Source organism: Rhineura floridana, chromosome 6 (genome assembly GCF_030035675.1).
Source record: "Rhineura floridana isolate rRhiFlo1 chromosome 6, rRhiFlo1.hap2, whole genome shotgun sequence".
Lineage (NCBI taxonomy): Eukaryota > Metazoa > Chordata > Lepidosauria > Squamata > Rhineuridae > Rhineura > Rhineura floridana.
The window spans coordinates 33,456,186-33,479,428 of record NC_084485.1 but is presented as its reverse complement, the minus strand read 5'-3'; the positions used below and the strand labels follow the sequence as shown (position 1 = coordinate 33,479,428).

General features: G+C 43.1%; 1 protein-coding gene and 1 gene segment (V, D, J or C); both read right to left on the bottom strand.

The window, feature by feature from the left end:
- Positions 1 to 572: 572 nt before the first annotated feature.
- Positions 573 to 15,418, bottom strand: LOC133387168 (tyrosine-protein phosphatase non-receptor type substrate 1-like). The segment is given in 7 exon segments: positions 573 to 936; positions 2,777 to 3,091; positions 3,750 to 4,058; positions 7,360 to 7,725; positions 10,156 to 10,275; positions 13,552 to 13,896; positions 15,175 to 15,418. Coding segments are annotated over 7 exon segments (1,524 nt in total).
- Positions 15,419 to 19,896: 4,478 nt separating this feature from the next.
- TP53RK (TP53 regulating kinase) lies at positions 19,897 to 22,630 on the bottom strand. The gene is made up of 2 exons (XM_061631396.1): positions 22,300 to 22,630; positions 19,897 to 20,503 (listed from the first exon to the last, which is right to left on the bottom strand). Exons 1-2 carry the CDS (start codon positions 22,550 to 22,552, stop codon positions 20,025 to 20,027), a joined length of 732 nt encoding a protein of 243 aa, XP_061487380.1. The 5' UTR covers positions 22,553 to 22,630; the 3' UTR covers positions 19,897 to 20,024.
- Positions 22,631 to 23,243: the final 613 nt, after the last annotated feature.

Here is a 23,243-nt window from a genome sequence, read left to right as displayed (position 1 = left end):
CTACCAGTTGCTGGAAACCACAGGAGGGGAGGGTGCTGTTGTACTCGGGTCCTCCTTGCGGGCTTCCCATACCCATCTGGTTGGCCACTGTGAGAACAAGATGCTGGACTAGATGGGCCACTGACTGGCCTGATCTAGCAGGTTCTTCTTATGTAAGCCTGCAAGCAGGACCATAGCACAACAGCAATCTCCCCACTTGTGATTCCAAGCAACTGATATTTAGAGGCGTACTGTCTCCGACAGTGGAAGTATGAGCACTATCGCTGAACTAATGGGACAGTCCCTTATGTTCTCTGATAAATGTTGCTGTCAACATCTAAATTATAATTTTCTAGGTATCTTGATTGTCATGAACTTCTTGGGTGTTTTGAAAGGAGCACATAGCTAATAAAATTAAAGGTTAAAGGTGATCTAACATTGAAAGATTTGTCACTCCTATATTCTTGGACAAGGAGAGTCCCCTGAGCAGATTTCGTATGTAAGAAGCAAAGCCACTATATAATTCTATTCTCTTCGTGTATCCAAATTTAAACTGCAAAATACCATCAAGGGAACAATACTTTCCTGATTATTTTATTCATGTTTATTGTAGGGAAACCCAGCAACTGAAACACACAAGTGCAGTTCACGATGGATGCTGCCCATGTATTTTACAGTTCCCAAATACCTTTTTAACCCAAGTTTTAAAGGTGAAATATAACTCAGCTCTTAGAATTTTCTGGCCAAAATATGAAGAGGAATTTAGAACTTCCACTCCACCAGTTGGAGGAGGTGAAAAGCGACATCTAGTGGTTGCAGGCAGTACATGTTTCCTGTTTCTCCTGTCTTCCTGACTGGTCCTTGAAATTCAGTTCATTTGTTGCTTCTATGCAAATCTCAACTTGGTTTGCATCTTCTCAATTTTCATTGCTTATTCATGAACATTGTTCAGCCTTCCTCCAAGAAAGAAAGAAAGAAAGAGGGGGGGACAGAATTACCATTCTGGGATACAATTAAGATTGCCAGATTTTCAATCAGCCACTGTAGCTGTGCCTTCAACAGCAACTTGAATAGCTTGCACAGTAATAATGAATGATTCTCTCCATGCATGAAAAAATCACCTGATGATTTCTGCACTTCAAACTGCCATTAATGGCACAAGAGCAGGCCAGTTTTTATTTAATCAGTCCGCAATCCTCCATTCTGTAAACTAACATCAAGGGGTCTGTGGCAGTCATCCCCTATAATGTTAATTCCCTCCTAAACCTTGTGTCGACTCAAATTCTATTCGAAGAAAATTGCTCATCTTCATCTCCAAACAATGAACAAAATGCATTACAGATGGCTGCAGCACTAGCCACAAACAATATTTGACAGGTTAAGGTAATTTCAAAAACAAAGAGGCAGCACAGGAATGTGCCATACAGACTTGATAGTAGTGTAAGTAATAGCCTCCATCTTCTTTGGACATATCTTTATGTCAAGGATGGGGAACCTATAGCCCTCTAGACCAGGAACAGCCACAACATGGTGCTCTCCAGATGTTGGACTACAACTCCCATCATATCTGATCATTGGTCATGCTGACAGAGGATGATGGGAGTTGTAGTTCACAACATCTGGAGAGTGGTACATTGGCTACCCCTGCTGTAGCCATTGCTGGACTACAACTCCCATCAGCCCCAGCAAACATGGCCAATGGCCAGGGATGATGGGAATTGTAGTTTAGTAACATCTGGAAGGTCAGAGGTTCCCCACACCTGCTATAGATACTTGGGCTTGGTGACAGGCTTGAAAAAGTTTCAACTGAGGAAATCTCTGATTTTTCAATTCATTTATTTAAATCCCCACCTTGGTATCTGGCAGCTTCGCTTAGGGATGGATACTTCTACATCCTTGGTAAAAAAAATCTTCGAGGAGAGAATCCCAAAACATTTCCCCTTTTTAAAGATTATGGGTGAAGGAAAAGGCCCTCTAGGTTTGCTATATGTATTCATAGATACAATCATACTAGGGAAATGACACAGTTTCACTATAGACCAAAGAGTCCCCACACCTGATCTATAGATACCATACAGTGCAATCCTACACATCTACTCAAAAATAAGCTCCTCTGAGTCTCTGAGTGCAATAAGACTTTCTCCCAAGTAAGTGTGTATAGGATTACAGTGTTAGTAGTGATGAGTTGTTTGCAACAGCAATGCACAAATTTGGGGAAGGGGGAGTTAAATAGTTATTTTTAAGTTCATAATATTTCCCAGTATTGCTGGGAACTACAAATCAACCCTAAGACTAAATCTAGTAACCATCTGCTAATAAAAGTGGGGTTTGAGCCTCAGAAAAATCCGCAATGGTTAATGAAGAAGTGCTGGAGTCTCTGTCTCAAGGACTCCATCCATAAAAATCTACATCTGGTCAGCCTTGTCCCAGCATTCTGGTTACTTGCCGGGAGCAGCCAAAGGCTACATTGTAATTGCCTCACAATAATATTAATAATTAGAAGTGAAACATCTTCAAAGCATTCTGTAAGCAAAATCTAATCCCTTTGCCACCCTATGTGGTATTTTTACAGATGACCACCTTAGGCCAACAGCCAAAGTACGCTGCCTTTCATCCTGCAGGGAAAGGATGTCAGAATGCAGGTTGGTCTCATTTAACCTCCTACCTCGCCACTTGCTATTCACATCACTTTTCTAAAGCTCTCTTCAAGACTCCCTTTGGGCATTCCTCTGGCTTCCTGCATGATGTTTGTCCAAGGATCTTAAACAACATAGTCATCCAAACGGACAAGACTCACCAGGCATCTGCAAAGTGTACGATCTTTCTACACACTCTCTCAAGGCTCCATGGTCCACTCTGCATGTAAACATGGTCTTCCCCATCCCTTGTGTAGGGGTAACTCTAAGAAGGCTCCACATAGAATGCAAACCATTGGTGCCAACTACAGAGACTGAGTGGCAGATTCCCACGTGTAGTGGATTTCCGTCTTGGAACCAATTCACATCAATCAGGTTAGGAGAGAAGTTATTGATTCTGCAGTTGAGCCTCAGCTCCTCTCCTGCCACAGGAACTGAAGGGTTTGCAGTGATCCAGAGGACTTCTGGAGGGGTCCCTGTTGGAAAGCAAAATAACAAGAGACTATAATTGGTTAGAAGAGTTGTCTCCATAAGATACAGCTGCATACATTGCATCCTATTATACAGAGGCCATTTGGGAGAAAGAGGCATAATACATCTCTGTTGAAATTTATTATTATTATTATTATTATTATTATTATTATTATTATTATTATTATTATTATTAAGTATTATTAATTATTAACATTAACATTAACAATAATAGATTAATTAATTGATCGATTAATTAATTTGTATACTGCTTCATACCTGAAGAAAAGAAGCCTCTAAGCAGTTTACAGTGTTATAAAAAAATCAAACAAAATTACACATTTAAAAGAAACCATCTTAAAAATGAATGTCTTAACATTAAACATTATAAAAACCAAATTACACATTTAAGACAACACAAAACTTTAAAAAAATCTTAAACATTAATATAACCTAAAAAAACTAACATAATAAAACATAATCACTACCAACAAATTAAAACACAAATATTCCAGAAAGACAGACAATTTTTTTGTTAAATGTAGGTTTCTAGTCCTCATTGCTGTAGAAAAATGTAGAAAACATATCCCTAGCCTGTATGCATTCCTGCCAAAGGCAAATTTACGAGAAATCAAATTTGCTAAATCCATAAGGGCCTCTTACCTTGCAAATTTATTTCATAGGAGAGTTCTTCAACGTTTCCAAAGCTGCTGTGCTTGATCTGACAGGTATAAATCACTCCTTCCTCATCTTTGGTCAAGACAAACTCGATCTGGCTCCACACACTGTAAAAATCACTTTCACAAGGGAAAGGCCCAAACTGTGTCAGTTCTTCAATTGGTTGTCCATTTCGAAACCAAACCAAAGCAATGTCCTTTGGGTAAAATTTCTCTACGACACAGATCAGAATGAGCTTCTTTCCTGGCACAGGAACCTGAGGGGAGCTGAAGATGTAATGACTTGCTGGGCGAGCTGCCAAATAGAGATCAAAAGAGTATGTGTGTGTGTATGTTTGTGTGGGAATTTTCTTACGCAGCCTTCAGACATCACACTGGTTCCACAGCAAAGGTGGCAGAACACAACCACCTGTACTATAGGCCTCTGGTTGGCCAGAAGATGTTGGACTAGATAAGCCTTTGTTCTGATCCAGCCAGGCTCTACTGATGTTCTTCTTTATTTGTCTCTGCTTATGCCATTCCTCCCTCTTCTTCCTCCATCTAAGAAAGGAAGCCAGAACGGCACAATGCTGGACTTGGACAGGAGAGCTCTGGGTTTGGATTCCTTCACATTCATCTAACTCTTGGAGGATATAAATCAAAGATCTGAGCTAGCCCAGAAGGAGCCAATGTGGTACCCTCCAGATGTTGTTGGACTCCAACTCCCATCAGCCTGAGCCAGCAAGGCCCATGGTCACAGATGATGGGAGTTGCAGCCCAGCAACATCTGGAGGGTACCACATTGGCTATCCATGAGCCAGCCAGACAGCCAAACTTCCTTTTTTTATGCTTGGAGCAAAGTTGGCTGCTATGAAATTTCTCACAAAGATGGGAAGACTGCTGCTCCACAACTTTTAAAAATACAGAAGACCTCTTGGAGGCTGGGCCTGGCAACCAAGAGGTCTTCTGTATCTTTAAAAGTTGTGCAGGACGAAGGGAGAATTCCACCTTGTGGTTTTTCCCATTACAGAGTTGCAAGAACACCTGCACTTGGCTGACTTTCTCTTCTCCTAAAGATACAGGATCAGTCTCAGGACAAGAACCTGGCAACCCTATCAGCCACACTTTTCCACGATCACTCAGAGGACTGAAAATGGGATTAAATATAACTGGCATGGGGGGGCGGGGCCCTTAATACTATTTTAAGTAAAGCAGTGATTGATTGATTGATTGATTGATTAATTGATTAAGCAACATATAGATCTTGTTAAACAAACAAATAAAAATATGAGGTGGTAGTCAATGAAATGCTTCAGTTATCTCAAAGATTTCCATTTGCACTATGAAACCTCCCCTTCCTCTCCTCTCACCCTTCCAAAAACTGCTCTGGAAGGGTTGGGGGAAATCCTGGAACAGATTTAGGGGATGTGAGGAGGCACAAGGAGAACAGAGGAGAGGGAGGGGAAGTTTCATTGCGCACCCCAAAGTCCTTGCGCTAATGGAACAGGTTCATCAGATGCTGCCCACGCCCATAGACTATTGCTGCTTACAAGAGATACACTTCCTAGAAGGAAATATAGCACAAGGCCAGCGGTGTCGTGGAGAGGGAATGCAGGAGAGCGCAGCTCTGTGACAGTTTTCAGAGCAGGAGTATTGCTATCATCTACCAAAGTGCCAGGACAGCTGACAGGGTCTCCTTGCTTCTGGCAAGTAAACATGAGACTCAGGTTCTTCTCTTTGATGGGGTTTCTACTTCACACTAGCAATTTAAATGGCAGCCCTGCTTTGCAAGAATGTTTGCATTTCTAATTAAAAGCTGAAAGGTTATAGTTCAGCCAGCTGAAGGTCTTTTGTTAAAAAGCTCATTGTGTTTGGAGAATTTAACCTATGCACTCAGCAATAAGCACCACTGAGTTCAATGGAGCTTACTTCTAGGACTGCAGTCATGCTACAAAACAATTTAGTCTTTATGGGGGCAGGGCACGAGTCCTTCTCGAAAGACTAGTCGTTCTTTCATTTTTGCAGGAAATTTTCTTCACGTAGCTGCCTGCATTTTTGTGATTCTCCTGGGAGAGGGTACGACTATGGGTCTGGCATTTGAGGGTCTAGCTTTTGGGGACATGGCTACAAGCTCCTTTACTTCAAAATTTACTACTACAGTACTGGCAAAGACCCATTTCTGTTAGAGGTATATAGCAGCAAAATGCAGAAATAATTGATATGTTAAGACTGGCAGCTGAAAGAATAAATAGCCTTAAGGTTTATTACTACAAAAAGTTAAAGTCATACATACTGAAGCAGCTATGTGGCCTGCACTCACTGAGCCATTACTAACTGAGAGCAAAGACAGGAGGAGAAGAGAGGAAGGGAAGGAGCAAAGCCTGCAAACACAACAAACGCTTTAGAGGAAGAATCAGCAGAGGGAGAATAGTTGTCTTTCTGTCCATTCCCCCCCCCAACAATTTCAAACAAACCATTTATGTTCTAGGTGCAACTGACTGGTGCATAACAGAACACTGTATAGGTCACTGAGGAGGAGGCGGTATAAACCTAATCCCCCACCCACAGCATATTGCCCCTATACATCACCTGGCTTGAAAAGTCCCAGGTGATAGACAATCATCTTTAGAAACAAGAGAGAGAGAGAGAGAGAGAGAGGGAGGGAGGGAGGGAGGGAGGGAGGGAGGGAAGAACACTATTTTTCTCTGGAAGAGCCACATTTTATTGATGGCTGATGTTTTTCAACAAGGAGTCCTTCCTCTTTTAGGAGCTGACTTAAAAACAACCATGCAAACACTTTAAACATTATGACAGGCAGGGTCCCATCAGTGCAAGGATTACTACTAGCACAACAGAACTTTCCCCTTCTTTTCCCCTCATGGCCCCCCTAAACCTGTTCTAGGAGTTCCCCCAACCAAGTGTGGGGAGGGTGCAAGGCATATGTGGCGGGAGGAGGGGGGGTGAAGTTCCATTGAACTAATGGTAATCTTTGTGATGACAAGACGAGGTAGCTGAATACTATGTAATTATTTTTCTGCTTAAAAAATAATCTAAAAACATGAACACAAACTGTCAGACATTTGTTAGTATAATTGCCTCATCCACATTCAAACTATAAACATACATACGCATGAATGGGAATAAAGGGACTTTTTATGCTTTTACGATTAAAAAACCCCTACATGTTAACACAAAAAGATTCCTAGAACTCCAAAGCACAAATAAACATTAACAATTTTGATTTATATATATATATATATATATATATATATATATATATATATAAAAGAGCATTTATGCTAAGAAAAGTCATTTGAGAATTGGTGTGCTATATTTTAAAATTATTTTTAAAGTAGAAGCATATTGATTGATTGTACTTTTAGGCCAGACTTCATCCTGCAGGATTATATATTGTAATGTGTGCTTGTTTTAAAGCAGCCCCTGAAGAAGGAAAGAATCCTTTCTGAAATGCACCAGGCACCAATAAAATTTGGCACTTCCTGACAGAAATTGTGTTTTCTCTCTTATTTTTGTGGTGATCAATGTGCCTTACTTCTACGTTTTTAAGTCTGCCTTAGGCAACATGATCTCAATGTTGCTGCCTCCAACAACCTTACCAGAAACATGAACAATTGTGGTCCTCCAAATTGGATTCTTTAATGTGCAGTGCTGGATGCTGCATTCAAATTCTGCCCTGTCGTCCCTTATTGTAGGCGTGTAGCTCAGGCAGGAGGAGATGCTATAAAATCTGCCACTGGCTTCCAAGGGCTGTTTTGCCATATTGGTAACATCTTCTCTAGCCTCGGAAAGGACTGCATCTTCCCTTGCATGGTCTGCTACTGACATCATCTTGTGTGGGTTTCTCTGATACCATTTCACCTGGATTGTTTTGGGTCTGAATCCATTTATATTGCACATCAGTCTGATATTTTCATTAATCAGAATCAGGTCAGGCTTGATGATTGAGGAGACCTGAGGCTCCGCTAAAAAAGGAAAGGCAGTTATAGGGCTGCAATCCTAAATACAGTAGGGCCCCGCTTTTCGATGGCATGCTTTTCGGCGTTCCGCTAATACGGAGGTTTTCAATTAGAGTAAGGCCCCACTCATATGGCGCTTGTTCCGCTTTTACAGCATTTTTTGGGCATTGGGCACCATTTTGTTGACGGAGTTCTGCTTTTTGGCGGGTTTCGCTTTTCAGTGGGGGTCTGGAACGTAACCCGCCATATGAGTGGGGCCCTACTGTACACGGCCCCATGAACATAATGGGCCTGTCTTCCCAGTAAACCAGGGATGGGGAATTTGTGGCCCTGGACTACAGCTACCATCACCCCTGGCCATTGGACATGCTAGCTGGAGCTAGAGTCCATCAATGTCTAGAGGGCCACTCGTTCCTCATCCTTGCAGTAAACATAAAAAGGCTCTTACTGCTTGTTAGAAAGCTGCTCTGTAGATGATCATGGAGGAAAAGGCTATAAATAATAGCCACGATTGCTACATTGTCCCCACTGTTAGAGAAAGTATGCCTCGCTGTCTCTCTGTATACCAGTTGCTGGGAATCACAAGTGGGGAGAGGTCCTGTTTGTGGGCTTCTCATAGGTGTCTGTTTGGCCACTGTGTGGACAGAATGCTGGACCAGCTGGGCCGCTGGCCTGATCCAGCAGGAATATTCTTAGGATCCCATAGCTCAGTGGTTTTATTTTTTTTTCAGGTACCTTCCACAGTACAATTTAGAGAGCAATCTTAACTCCCTGGTGCCACCACTGGAGCTCTACAGAGCGACAGACTTCCCTGTAGCCCAGCCACTCACAACAGTGGCAGCAGAAGTTGGGAGACAGGTTGAATGGGATTAATGCCAACCTGCACTGGCTATGAGAGCAGGTAGAGATCCAGTGGCTCAGGGCTGGGCTTTCCATCGAACTCTACTGGTGGGGATACCACCAGCAGGCCTTCCAATTTGGCAGGTGGAAGTGGGAGGTCTCCATTCTGCTGGTGGCCACCACCAAGAGGACAGCACAAGAAACAGTAACAAGTGTTGATAAAAAAAAAATCATCATTCCCGGTAGAGCATATGCAGAAATCCCAGGTTCAATCTCTGACATCTCCATATTTTTTAAAGGATCAGATAGCAAGTGAGGTAAATGTCTATTATTATGATTATTATTATTTAGAAGATTTATTAGTTGCTTGTTATCCAGTCTCCAAGCGACTTACAACAATGTTTATTTATTTAATTTGTATCCCGCCCTTCCTCCCAGCAGGAGCCCAGGGCGGCAAACAAAGCACCAAAAAACTTTAAAACTTCATAAAAACAGAACTTAAAATACATTAATACAAAACAGCATTAAAAACAATTTAAAAAACAACCTTAAAAAAGGGTTAAAAACATTATTAAAGAACATATTAAACAATTCTGACAATGTTAAAAGCAAAAACAAATTTATCATACTATAGAACAATAAAACACCACCACCTCCATATAGCCGCAGGAAGCTTTGGCAACATACTAATCACAGTTTATTTTCAGTCTATGTCAAATTTCACATTGCATCCGTTCATAAGTCTGTTCTGTCCCAATTCCACTTTAATTTTTTTTAAAAAAAAATCAGCATGAAATTTTGTATATAAATATATATTTAACATACACATTTTATTTCAAGTATTCATTTCCAGGCGTATTTTACCCTAAAAGATGAACATCTTAACATGTTTTGGTACATTTTTTGAGCTGAGAACTGCATCACAAAATTTAGAGAAATGCAAAATCTGAAGGATACAATACATTCTGATCCACACATCAGTCTGAGTGGCGGAAATCAAGTCAGCTCACATTGGAACATTCAGAAATCAAATTCCTCAAGCATCCCTACCGGAATCCCTGGAGAGCTGCTGCCAATCATAATAGACAATACTGGGCTAGATGAACCAGTAGGAAAGCAGCTTCCTATGTTCATAGAACACAAAAAGCATAGGGACTCACAGAAAGCCAGGCCATGCCCACTAGCCAACAGAGTCAACAACATCAGTAGTTAACCCACAGAACCTTTCTTACTGGACAGTTTGTGAAGTATTCCATGACAGTCCTACTCTGAGTAGACCCATTGTGGTTAATGGACATGTCTAACTTAGGTTCATTAATACCAATGGGTCTACTCTGAGTAGGAATTAGTTACATACAACCCTATATAAACACGTCAAATAAGTAAATAAGTAAATACAATCAGGTGCTAGGAACAGAAAGTGTTTTGTTGCTCACCACTGTATTTAGGTGATGCCACAGATCCCATTTCTGGAAGAGGCAAGAAATGCTATCAAATGCATATGCAGTCTTTTAAGGGTCATTTCCTTGACCCGTTTGCAGAAAATAAACCTGGCTAAAATAAGTGACCTCCAAACTGAAATGTCTTAAAATTTACCTTTTGCAAGTCGCTCTTGATAAAAGATGGTGATAAATATGCTGCATGAGCCTGTCACCACGATGCAAGCGGTGGCCACCCCGATTATAAATCCGGTGTCCCGGTGATAGGATTTTGGTGCTAGAATGCAAATGCATTTATTAAAACCAAAATAAGTGGCTGTTTTTTGACATACACTTTATCACTTCTTTGGCTGTGGCCTTCAAGTCTGACTGCTTGCTGTGATTATTACTCTACTTGAAGGGGACTCAATTTTACCTAGCCAACCCTGTTATTATATCCAGTAACAGAACAGCAAAACTAAATAAATGAAGAGAAATGGACTGTGGCCTTGGAGGGCTTGGTCTTAGTACATGAACGAAAAGTAATTGTCAGTCCTCAGACCTGTCTGGGCATCAAACCTGAAGTCTCCTCAGATGGGGAGTAAAGGAAGCTGGGCCCTCCATCAGATCTCCACACTGCCAATGAGCCTGAGGCTCTGGACATCCTTGCCCCAGTACTGGAAGTCCCCTGGCCAAAACACCCTTCAGCAACCCCAGACCACAGAAGCAGAGGAGATGATGAGCCAGGCAGGAACTTTAGAACTGTCCAAAAAGTGTGTAGTGAGTTGCCTGTGAGACTCAGTAGTGTAGTGGCAAACTCAGAAGTGCAGGGGTCCTTCATGATAGTCACAGCCATGCCCTACCCTCCTTTTTTTGCTGCTGGGTTGAGAATAAGATCATTGTTAACACCTTCTCTCACAACAACCGATGCCCCTAGGAGCCAATAAGCATGAAAGTGGAGAGCGTTAGCTACTGAGGAGAGCCTTCTCAGTGGCTGACCTACCTCCTTTCACTCTGATTGGCTTCAATCAGCAGGAAAGGACAAGGAAGCAAGTTAGAAGACTCTTTTCAGTGGCTAACACATTTCTCTTTTGTGCTGTTTGGCTCATAGGATGCTAGAGATATAGGGACCCTGCTCTCAAAAAAGTAAGGGATCTAAGACCCCCCAAGATCCCAGACAACTACATCCCTGGTGAGATTACTTGGGAGGAGGAGGAAGTCCATGGAAACACCTGCTTGGATCAGAGCCTGACTGAGACCCAGGAAGAGGTGAAGCCTCCATCTCCGAAATAAGTTCCCGTAACCGTTTCAAGCTCCAGTCTTCCTCGCCAGCCCCAGAAACCATATGGGATGCTTGTGATTATTTGGATGGATGTGGTCTCACATCATTTCACAGGTCTTGTATGTCAGGGGTGAATAGCCTTTGGCTTCCAGATGTTGCTGAACTACAACTCCCATCATCCCTGGCCATTGGCCATGCTTACTGGGAATGATGGGAGTTTAGTTCTCCACATGTTGCTGAACTACAAGACTCTCCATTCCTATTATATATAATTTTATGAGAGTAATTACATATATATTATTTGGGGAAGGGGCAGAGATGTTTGAAGGATTTTCTGTCTCAGGCTTCAAAATAGCTTGACTGGCCTTTGGTAAGGCCAGTCAAGGTAAAGGTACCTTTATGGTCCCACAAAGGTAAAGGTACCTTTAGGTACCACAAAGGTAAAGGTACCTTTATGGAGATCCCATCCACGAATTATCTTTAAAGCACTCTTATAATATTTTAACAGTCATGGCTCCTCACCCTGTAAAAGAATCCTGGGAGCTGTAGATTGTTAAGGGTGCTGGGAATTGCAGCTCCGTGAGCTCCGTGTCTGTAAAAGTGGTATAAGAGTGCTTTAAATGTATGGGGAGACATGACCTGATTGGTGGTGGAGGGGCCTTTGCTAAGTGTCTTGAGCTGGTCCTGTTTGAGGAGCAGGTGCATTTGTCTAATGAGTGGGGAAGTGGCAGCGTGCAGGCCAAACACAGCCTGGGACGCCTTTGGATCTGGTCCATGGCCTCCCTTTCTCAATCCTGCTCCCCTCAACATGGTATCTAGAGCCCTCTCCATGAACTGGCGGCAATCCCTGTCCCTGCACCAATGAGGCTTAGAAAAAAGATCCTATTCATGCAAATGAATCCCCGTCATCTCTGATCTTTGGTCATGCTAGCTGGATCTGATGGAGTCCAACAACAAATGGAGGACCACAAGTCCCCCATGCCTGGCGAAGAGAAACAGATTTGTGGCCACTTACTTGTGACCAGCAATGTTGTGTTTCTACGTAGTGGTTTTTCCAGGGACTCGTGTTGGACTTCACAGACGTACACTGAACCATTGTTAGTCTCATTCACCATTTGGGTTACACGGCTCAGCACTGCAAACAAACCATCATGGCTTTGGGAGGATGGGGGTCCCGTGCAGATATCTGAGGATAATGGCATCTCATGCACATCGCCATGTTTTCTGAGCAGCCAAGAGATGTTAATGGTTTGGGGATAGAAGTCTCGAACATCGCAAGAAAACGTCTTCTCTCCCTCTGCTGCATTTAGTAAGCTTTGGGGTGACAGCAGCACAGTAGGCTGAGCTGAGACAGGAAAACAGATTATCACTATTATTAGAAGAAGAATCCACTGCCCATATCGACAAATGAGGAGTACATTCCATATATGTGCTGAAGTGGAATCTAGTCCATGAAAGCTTATGCCCGGATAGAAATTTTAGTCTTTAACGTGCCATGAGACTCCTTCTTGGTTTTAGACAGATCAAGTTTCTTTTTTTAAAAAAAAAACCCTTTAAAAATCTATTTCCCAACAATCCCCCCCCCATTACTTTAGCAAACACTGAAGTTTTAGGCTGCAATCCAATACGTGACTACTCAGATGTAAGCTCTACTGGTTTCAACAAGACTTACTCCCAGGTAAGTGTGTATTGGATTGCAGCCTTTATTTGTAGAGCAGATGTGGTGAATGTTTGGCACTCCAGATGCTGCTGAACTACAACTGCTATCAGCCCTAGCAAGCATGGCCAGTGGGCAGGGATGATGGAACTTGTAGTTCAGCAACATCTGGAGAGCCAAAGGTCCCCCTACACACATACACCTGCTGTAGATGATTCTGATTAGGGTTGCCAGGTTCCTGACCTGAGACTGATCCTGTATCTTTAGGAGAAGAGAAAGTCAGCCAAATGCAGGTGTTCTTGGCAACACTGTAATGAGAAAAACCACAAGGTGGAATTCTCCCTTCCCCCTGCACAACTTTGGGGACCTTAAGAGGGCAAGAAAGAAAGAAAAATGCAAAGACAGCCCAATAAAGACTGAGCATGCTCAGTGGCACAGAATACTGACAGTCTGTTGGAGGGTAGCCAGTAAACTGGGGGGAGGTGGCATGGACTGTCTCTGAAGATGGTATGGCTGGCTAGGTGGAACCCTGAACAACAGCACTCCGCACTGCAACATTTTGTTGCAGGTCCCACATTGACCTCAAAGATTATTCCCATTGTTTTGGTGTGATAACTTCAAAAAGCAATTGGTACCTCTGACTTTAAGCTGGATCTTTCCGTTCCCATACCGCGGAGTTACTAAAACAGTGCATGTGTAAATCCCTTCATCCCTTAATGTCACATTGGACAAGGTGAGGGATGCAATGCCATAGGAGAGTAACTCAGTATTCACTAGGGGCCCATCTCGGTAACATATTGTGTGGTTTCCATCAAACTGAAACACTGTCCTCTCTTCTCCAGATACAGTCTTCACAGCCCATTTCACAGCTACGTCTTCTTTTCGGACACTCTCCCAAACTGTAAAGTTACAATGAAGCACAACAGGCTTGTATAGCAGGCCTACGATCGGGGAAGGATTAATCTTCACTTCCAAGGCAGCTGGAAATTAAAAAAAGGGGGGATATATGTATTTACATATAAATATAAATATGTTTAAATATATATATATATATTGTTTACTACTTTTCAATCTTCAGTTTACAACCACAAATATACACCTTATACACTCAGGCATTTGATAGACTGAGATGATGTTTTTGTTATTAGCATGCTGCCAAAGCTTCCTGTGGCTCTATGTGGGGTGTTGTTTTATTGTTTTGTTTGTATAGTGGGAATGGAATGGACTGCCTTCAAGTTGATCCCAACTTATGGTGACCCTATGAATAGGAATTTCATGATAAGCGGTATTCAGAGGGGGTTTACCATTGCCTTTCTCTGAGGCTAGTCCTCCCCAGCTGGCTAGGGCCTGCTCAGCTTGCCACAGCTGCACAAGCCAGCCCCTTATTTGTCCGCAACTGCCAGCTGGGGGGCAACTGGGCTCCTTGGGACTATGCAGCTTGCCCACGGCTGCACAGGTGGCAGGGCACATAACCCCTGAGCCACTCACTGTGGGGGTGATCTTTAGCTGGCCCTTGACAGCCAGGAGACATAAACAGGGATTTGAACTCACAGCCTCTGGACTCCCAGCCGGGCTCTCCTCCCCACTGTGCTATACCAGCTTGTTTGTATAGTACGATGTATTTATTTTTGTTTTTAACAACGTTGTAAATCACTTGGGTTTACTCAGGTAACAAGCGACTAAATGATGATGATGATAATTAAAAAATACCAACAACAATAAAAATCTGAAAACTATCACTTGGATAACAGCATCAAAAGCAAAAGATTAACACACCAATTAAAAACAATTAAAAGCTTTGCAGAATAAAAACAAAAACAGGGCAGCCCTAAGCAGAGTGCCTTACAGTAATCTAATCTGGATGTAACTAAAGCATGTGTACATGTGGCCAGATCTGCCTGCTCCAAGAATTCTGTCTATGATCTACCTTCACTGTCTGGTGCAGCATGCTTCTGCATACCAGTTGCTGGGAAATCACAAGGGGGGGGGGATGCTCAGGTTCGGCAGGCAGAGCATAGTCTTTATGGCTAGTAGCCACCGATAGCCTTATCCTCTATGAATTTGTCTCATCTTCTTCTAAAGCCATCCAAGTTGGGTGGCCATCACTGCCTCTTTTGCTTCATGAGAGGGGCAACAGCTCCCCCCCCCCGCCGTCCTTGTCCATCCCCTCCTCCCCCTCTCCTCTGCCTCTGGGTGTTGCTTCAGCACCCCCAGCATGCAGCAGCAGCTCCACAAAGGAAAGGGGAAAGGGCTTGTACCTGCAGCCATGAAGTAGAGGAGGAGAAGGGGCGGCACTTCCATTGCTCAAGCTGTTTGCAAAGGGAGGAAAACAGGTGGACTTTGGACCGCACCTTAAGAGGTTAAAAGTACATAAGGAAGGTTGCCAAGAGGTGTCTAAAATGATTAGCCTCACCCAGAAAAAGGCTTTGCAACAGCAGCTAATTATCACTGTCTGCACTTTCATTTAATTTCCCTCTGACCTCACTTTTTACAATCCTCTCCCCTACCCTCCATGTAGCTATCTAGCCACACTTCATACATCTGATGAATAGGGTTGCCAGGCTCAGGGCCCGAGACTGATGCTGTATCTTTAGGAGAAGAGAAAGTCAGCCAAGTGCAAGTGTTCTTGCAACACTGTGATGGGAAAAACCACAAGGTGGAATTCTCCCTCCCCCCTGCACAACTTTTAAAGACACAGAAGACCTCTTGGTTGCCAGGCCCAGCCTCCATGAGGTCTTCTGTATCTTTAAAAGTTGTGCAGGGGGGAGGGAGAATTCCATCTTGTGGTTTTCCCCATTACAATGTTGCAAGAACACCTGCACTTGGCTGACTTTCTCTTCTCCTAAAGATACAGGATCAGTCTCAGGCCCTGAACCTGGTGATGGAGGCAGTAGTTCACGATAGCCTATGCCACAAGACTGAGAGTGCAGTTGTCCAGGGCCTCAGGTGTGTGTGTGTCTCTTAGACCCCTTACTTTTTTGGGAGCCAGGTCCCAGCACAGTCACTGTGTCTCCAGCATCCTGTGAGCCAATCAGCATGAAAAGGGAGTGTGTTGGCCACTGAAAAGAGTCTTCTAACATACTTCCTTGTCCTTTCCTGCTGTTTCGAGTCAATCAGAGTGAAAGGAGAATACTCTTCTTAGTAGCTAACACACTCCCCTTTCATGCTGATTAGCTCCTAGGGATGTTTGCAGGAGAAGGCATTAACACAGATAGAAAAGCAGAAAGCAATATTCAAACCTGGCCAGATTATTCTATAATCTTAGAAGGTTGCATAATCTTAGAAGGAATGTGGCTGTGAGGTGACCTGGCTGTGACTATCATGAAGGCACCCTGCACTTACGAATTTGCTACTACACTACCACTCAGGACATTTGTTTAGTCTTTAAGGTGCCACAAGACATGTTGCTTTAACGAATTAGAGGCAACATTAATGTTGGGACAGGGCACATTGGGTGGAGTGACATTACAAATGAGTTCAGATGCAATTCTTACGTTCATTTATTGAGTAAGCCCCGTGAAGTCAGTGGGACCAAGAAACATGCATATCTAGTGATTATGATGGCTATGTTGGGATACGAGGTGAGGAAGGGAGTTTGCTTTGCTGCCTTTTGGGGGCCTATTCAGAGGAAGCGGGCGTCGAACATCAGGAAGGACGAGGGGATCCATTGAAGGTTGGCGATCACGTACTAAAATTGTGCCCTGGCCGGTGGAACCCTGGATCCACAGGGGAAGAGGGCACTAGGCCTGGAGCAGCTTTCTCTAGCAAGTAAGTGAATACGCCTCCGACACGAACAGCCTGGGGCGCTAGGACGCTTGCGGGGGGGGGCGGAAACTTTAGCGAACAGCAGTCTCGATCTCGCCACCACCTCGTTGTTTGTTGCTTTCTACGGCTTCGCACGCTGCCGCTGTGCTATTTCAGAAGTCGTTCCTCGCCCTCTTCAGGAAAGCATAAATAATGTAAAGGATTTTCCTTCTCACGCGCAAGGAGCGTAACATTACACATGTCCTGGTCATGTTAACGTAGCGAGTGCTCACACACGGTGTCTCTCCATTCTTTTCAGGCGCTCTTGTCGTGTCTGTACTTTAGCGGTTGTCTGTCGCCTTCAAGGCAACTCGGACGGTAATCGGAAGCTGGCAGACCATCCTTTGCATGTTTACTCGGGAGTAATTCGAATTCACCAATTGTTTCATACCACAGTATGCGCAGGAGTACGGATCTAAACTGCAATCCTATGCATACTTTCTTCGGAGTACAGCCCCATTGGCCTCAGTGGGATGTACTTCCGAGAATATGCAGCTGAGCTGCCAATCTCCAAACGCCAGAACCGAGATCATACTGTATGTGCTCCTTTAAAGTTGCCGCAAATAGGGATTCTGGTGACACCCCCCCCCTTTCCGTTCCTATGTGGCCCGTTCGTAAAAAGATCGAGATTCGGATGCCCCTCTCCCTGCCCGTGGATGCTGTTTAGAAAAACTTCTCTCCATTGCAACTTGAGGACTTCGGAGGAAAGAGGCATAGGGCTTTGTTGTAAGGTAGGGATGGGGAAGGGGGGGAGCTCCAGATGTTCTTGGACTACAACTCCCATCATCCCTCACCATTGGCTATGCTGGCTGAGGCTGATGGGATTTGTAGTGCAACATCTGGAGGACAGAAGGTTCTCTCTCCACCTGTGCTGTAAGAAAATTAAAATACTGTAACAAATCCAGCATATTGTGCAACCTCAGGTTCCATCAACAGTCCTCTCCTTGCAATATATAGTTTTATCATGAATGGTAAAATCAAGTCCTTAAAAAAATAAAAAAGGATTCTTAGCAAAATATTTGTGTATTCCAAATTCATATAAGACTGGCTGCCAGGGCTCCTCAGCTTTAAACAACTGTGTGACAGACAGGCATTGAACAGGAAAAGTTTTCCTCCATCACTGTGGCATTACGCTGCTGCATATTGGGTAAATTTCTGCCAGCGAAGCAAAAAGGTAGAACTTTAGAAGACATCTTTCTAACCTCTAGGAAAGCTGATAGGAAAACATGAAGGCGCATTAATTGTTAGCAAATTCTGAACCACTTTGTGTAATCTCTGCTTAGAGGTGCTTCATGAGAGAAGGGAAAACCACAAAGCCCACTGCTATGTATGTTGACAAAGTCAAGTCTCACTGTGCATATTGAAGCTTACTTTCAAATAAATGCATATATGCAACCATACTGTGCAATCTGGTAGTGTCTACTCAGGACAGGAGTAAGTCCCACTGAGTTCAAGGTGGATTACTCCCAGGCAAGATAGAAGATTGCAACCTTTATCACATGAATGGATTTTCCCTGACTTTTTAACAGATCAGCTTTTGCCTTTTGTAGTACATGCGGGTAGCCCAATAACTGTTCCTACAGAGTAGAATTGACAATAGGTGGCTAATGTCAATAATAATGAATACAAAACAGTACATTATCAAACAAGATAAAACAGTCAAAAAGACCACAGCTAGCTAGTGTAACTTACAAAAGCTTACAGCACGCTGGGAAACATCACTATCAATGTCTCCATAATAATCACATCCCCCCCACCACAAGCCTTCCAAAAAGCCAAGTTTTTATTCCTCAGTGGAAAGGCAAACAGAGAAAAAGACAGCTGAGCATTCTACACTTGGGCACCATGCCTGCAAAGTCCTTGCTTTATGTGCCCACCCAATGATGGCAGGGCATGGGCCAGGGTCTCTATTATTTATCCAAGTGTTTAGATGAATGCATGCTTGGGCGCAAGTCTCAATTCACTGCGTGTGAGTAAATGTGTGTATGATGCATCTATAGCTCTGTGGAAGACTGAGGGAGGCTTAAGGTTTGCAATGTAAAGTACATTTAGACTGAAAGCTAGATGATGAGAAAACATGAGTATGTTCATCTTTCAATAAATATATAATTTAGAAAGGTAAGAAATCAAATGTAAAAAATGTGCAACGAGAAGGCAGGCATATCAGCACAGCACTTCTTTTTTATCAGCTGCTGTGGTTCCATCTTTTGAACATTTCAGAAATGTTTTGCAAAGCCTAGCCTCTCTATATTAGAGATGTCATGCTTCTGCTGAAACTTTTTTTTACTATAGTTTAGTCTGCTGAAGTTTATATTGGCAAAAGCATTGGTTGGGCTGGAAGCATCTAACCCATACTACTTCCAATATACTAGGGTGTAAGTCTCATTGCAGCCAGTGGGACTTGCTTCTAAATGACCACATATAGGAGTGCACAACAGCTACAAGTGGGGTTCGGTGTGTGCAAAGTGATGGATTAACTGCCACTTCTGCAGTCCTTACCTCTATTTCATCCCCACGTGGATGTGTATTCTTATTCCTCCATTGGTTCCAGGAAGGATTTATTTATGCCAGCTCCAGGCTGATAGGGATGGAGAGCTGATCAGATCAAAGGGGTCTTTGTTGTAGGAGAGAGCTTTGATGTAAGAGCAATTACACTGCAAACCTAGTATTGCAGTCATATAACCTACTCCTATACATGTTTACTTATAAGCAAGCCCCACCGGATTCAATGAGGCATTAAGTATGGGAAGGATTACAGCCCAACAGCCTGTCCCTATACACTGAAGCTGAACTAAAACTAATGACTGTAGCATGTTTAAGAGTGCCAAGCTCTCTAGGACGAGGTTGTTAAAAATATTTTCTTTAATACAAGCCTTCTCTTGGCACAAGAGACTGCAATGCACATGAGATCCTGTGAGGTAAACAGGATTCTGCCAATCATGGATTGGCCTAAGCTGGGAGGGAGATACAGCTGGACTATATAAACCCAATGTAAGAAATAATGCCAGGCATTTATGTCATCTTCATATGATACCCTTATTGTTTCACTTGCCAGTATGAAACTGTTTGCTTTAGGAAAATAACCAGATGAAATGGAAGCAGAACTATAGAGTTCACCAGCAGTTATTTGTTTCAGTCCTCAAGATTTTGCAGCTATCATAAGGAAGCAATCAAGTCCTAGCCATAAAACTTCAACAATTTATTGAATAAATCCAAAGCAATGAAAAAGGCTAGGTTTTATTACATAATCCAACACAACTGAAAACGTTTAAATACTCTCATAGTACACACAGTTTGTGCTCTTTTATCCAACCATAGACCTCTTTCGTCCTCTTAGCCGTACTTCATCTAGTTTTTTAATTACTAGAGCTGATTTTTTAGATGCAGCAGAGTACTTCTTCAAGAGTGCTTCAAACAGAGCCTCTGTGTTTGGGTGGGTACTCAAAAAGGCTTTCTCCAAGACATACAAATCAACACCCTTATCCTCAGGCAGGGCAGAAATAAAACTCAGTCCAAAATCTATTAATATTAGCTCCATCTTTTCTATTGGTGGTCGCAACAGCATGTTAGAAGTTGTTAGATCCCCATGTACAAGATCTTCATCGTGCATACGTGCCAGGATCTCACCTATTTTCTCTGCTAGCAGAAAGAGATTGCTGGGACCATTCGTAGATTGCTGTTCAGAAATGATATAGTCACGGACTGTAGTTGAGTCCACAATATCTTCAAGATATATACAGTTGGAAACATAGTCCACAAAGTATACGACGGGTGCAGAAATCCCTAAAAAGGAAAAAGAGGACAACCATAAGCAATTAGTCTTCAGCTTTGTGCTATGTAGGTAAAGGTGTCCCTGCACTTGTAGTGCGAGTCGTTTCCGACTCTTAGTGTGATGTCTTGTGACGTTTACTAGGCAGACCATATATATGGGGTGGGATTGCCAGTTCCGTCCCTGGCCTTTCTTTACTTCCCAGCATATGCTGGGTACTCATTTTACCGACCACGGATGGATGGAAGGCTGAGTGGACCCCGACCCCTTTTACCGGAGATTTGACTTCCTCCTTTCATTGGAATTGAATTCCGGCCGTGAGCAAAGCTTCGGCTGCGTTACCGCTGCTTACCACTCTGCGCCACGGAGGATCTTCTTGTGCTATGTACATCATACAAAAGTTACACCATAATTATATAACTTCAAATACAGACAATTCTTCTGAGCAAATAAAGCTTTCTTGACTTGAATACAGAGACACTTAAGCTTCTAATCAGATTTTCATCTTGCCATCTATAGTTAGAAAAGGGAGCCTCCAGGAAACCAAACTAGTTCCTGTTCTACCATCTACCTTAAATTCTACTGGCTCTGAAAAATGAAACTGCTAAGACAAAGGCTGCTCTGGTATCAAGTATCCCGAATATAGGCCTATGTTAAACAGCTCTGTGCTACAGAGATTGCAGGCATTTTTCTCCTTTAGTAGAACTCATAGGTCTATAGTATCCTTCATTAACACTATGTCACAGAGAAACTACAGCTGCCCATCTTACCCACTTGCTTCTTGGAGAAGCCAAGGGGTCTGGGAAGAGAAAGAGGAATGTAGTGGGGAAAATGAATTAGAGGTTGTGCAGGCTTCAAAACAACTGGTGCCACCTCTCTTGAGTTTTGGTTTTTAAGGGTGACACAGTTCAATTTCAAAGATGTTGAAGGGTATTTTTGTTTTGCTTTGCATTACTCTTCATCATCTTTAAAACTGATTCTACTTTCTTTGCCCCTTCAATTTGACATTTCCTGTTTTGTGTGTGTGTACTGTTCAAGACAAACCAAGAATTTGGGGCTGCCTGTGGATTTTACTTAATGTGTTCCTTGCACTGAATCATAGGATTTTATTGTATATGTTTATATTTTCTCTGTTGTACACCACCCAGAGAGCTATGCTAGTCAGGCAGTATAGAAATTCAACAAATAAATAAACAAAATATAAATAAAATAGTCAAAACAAGTGTATAGGGTGTTTTTCTACCAAACTCCAACTGTTCTCCAACCCCCAAATAGGGCACAGAGAATGGTGGGGAAAAACATTTCTGTTTATCATCTCCCTACCCCAACACATCAGGGTATATTTTAAGATCTACCAATCATATATATATATATATTTAAAAAGGAGGGCTTTTTTGCCTTAAATATTCAACGTTCAGATAGTTCCTCCAATTAAAATGAACAACATTAATTTTGGAACTGACAAAAAACACAGTATGCCATAACTATGGTTGCTGGGGGCCCTGGGCCGATGGGCATTGTAGTCCAAAGCACCTAAAGGGCAGCAGATTGAGGGAGAGCAGTTTAATCCGTAGCTTTTGCATATCAGTCTTCAGCTTTCTTGCTTATTGTAGAGATTTGCAACAGCGGTCGGTAGACTTAAAGCATAATTAAAGCTTCACGCTTGCTTTCAATTTCTAATCGTATTCTCTGCAAAGGAAAGATAGATGCCTGTCAAGCAATCCTCGCTCATTAACCTGCAGGAGGATTTTCGAAAGGGCACGAGCCCAACCCCGCTGCCCGCCTCGTCCAATCCCAGCTCAAGCCCCACCTGTTCGTCGGCAGCGTAGCAAGGAACGGGCCTCCTGCGTCGTCCGCCGACGGCTCAGTCTTTCCTCGAGCACTGGGTGCCGGTAACGCTTGGGGAAGCGGTGCTTCATCACAGTTGGCCGGTCTAGGAAGCGGCCCCGATAGACCCGGGCCTCGGCCCCCTGCTGGACCAGCTGCAGCCCGTCCATGGGCGGAACAGCCACCTCAGGCTGGGTGTCGACCACTTTCCGCTCAGCTTCTGCAACCGCCATCATAACCAAAACGGCCAGCGTCCTTCCTATGTTGAATACGCATGCGCATCCTTCTGGTCTACCTACGCTGCGTATTGTGCGCAAATTCCATACGCATATATAGAAATTCCGCGTTCTCTTCAATTTCTTCGGGAATCGTCGGGTTCTGATGCCGGAAATAGCGGAAGCTAGAATTTGCCCTTGGAAGACTTCACAGTCGGTTCCCCTTGTGGTCTATGCTTTCTTCGCTTTTTCTGGATTTCCATGTTACCTCTTTCTTATTGTTCATCACGACTACCTCTTAATAACATTTAGTATAATCCCGATTTAGCCAGCCTTATTCCGAAATAAGTGTGCCTTTTTGTAGCGTTACGCCACATTCCATTTGATATGTATTACATAAGTAAGTCCCGATGCCTTACTTGCAGTTAAGTATGTTTAGGATCGCAAGCCCCGGTTGAGCCCAGTGGTATTTCAAGTAACACTACTGGGACTGTATAGCCATTGAACTCATTGGGGCTTAATTTTAGTAAACCTAGCTAGGATGGGGCTGTTAGTACTGTGCATGGTTCCTGAGCAATAAGTCCCATTGAACTCAGTGGCAAAGGAACCCTTTCCTAACTAGTTAATTTGGAGGCTATTCATAGTCATAGGCAGTCAGGCTATTGCCTGGGGCCAGTTGTAGCAGGCTGCACTTATTATTGGTCCATTTGCA

What these genes read in the sequence shown, in the direction of transcription:
- TP53RK (XM_061631396.1), bottom strand. Translation starts at nt 22,552, where the DNA reads ATGATGGCGGTTGCAGAAGCTGAGCGGAAAGTGGTCGACACCCAGCCT. An exon ending in GCTACGCTGCCGACGAACAG is followed by an intron (nt 20,504 to 22,299) that starts GTGGGGCTTGAG and finishes TTTCCTTTTTAG; the next exon opens with GGATTTCTGCACCCGTCGTA.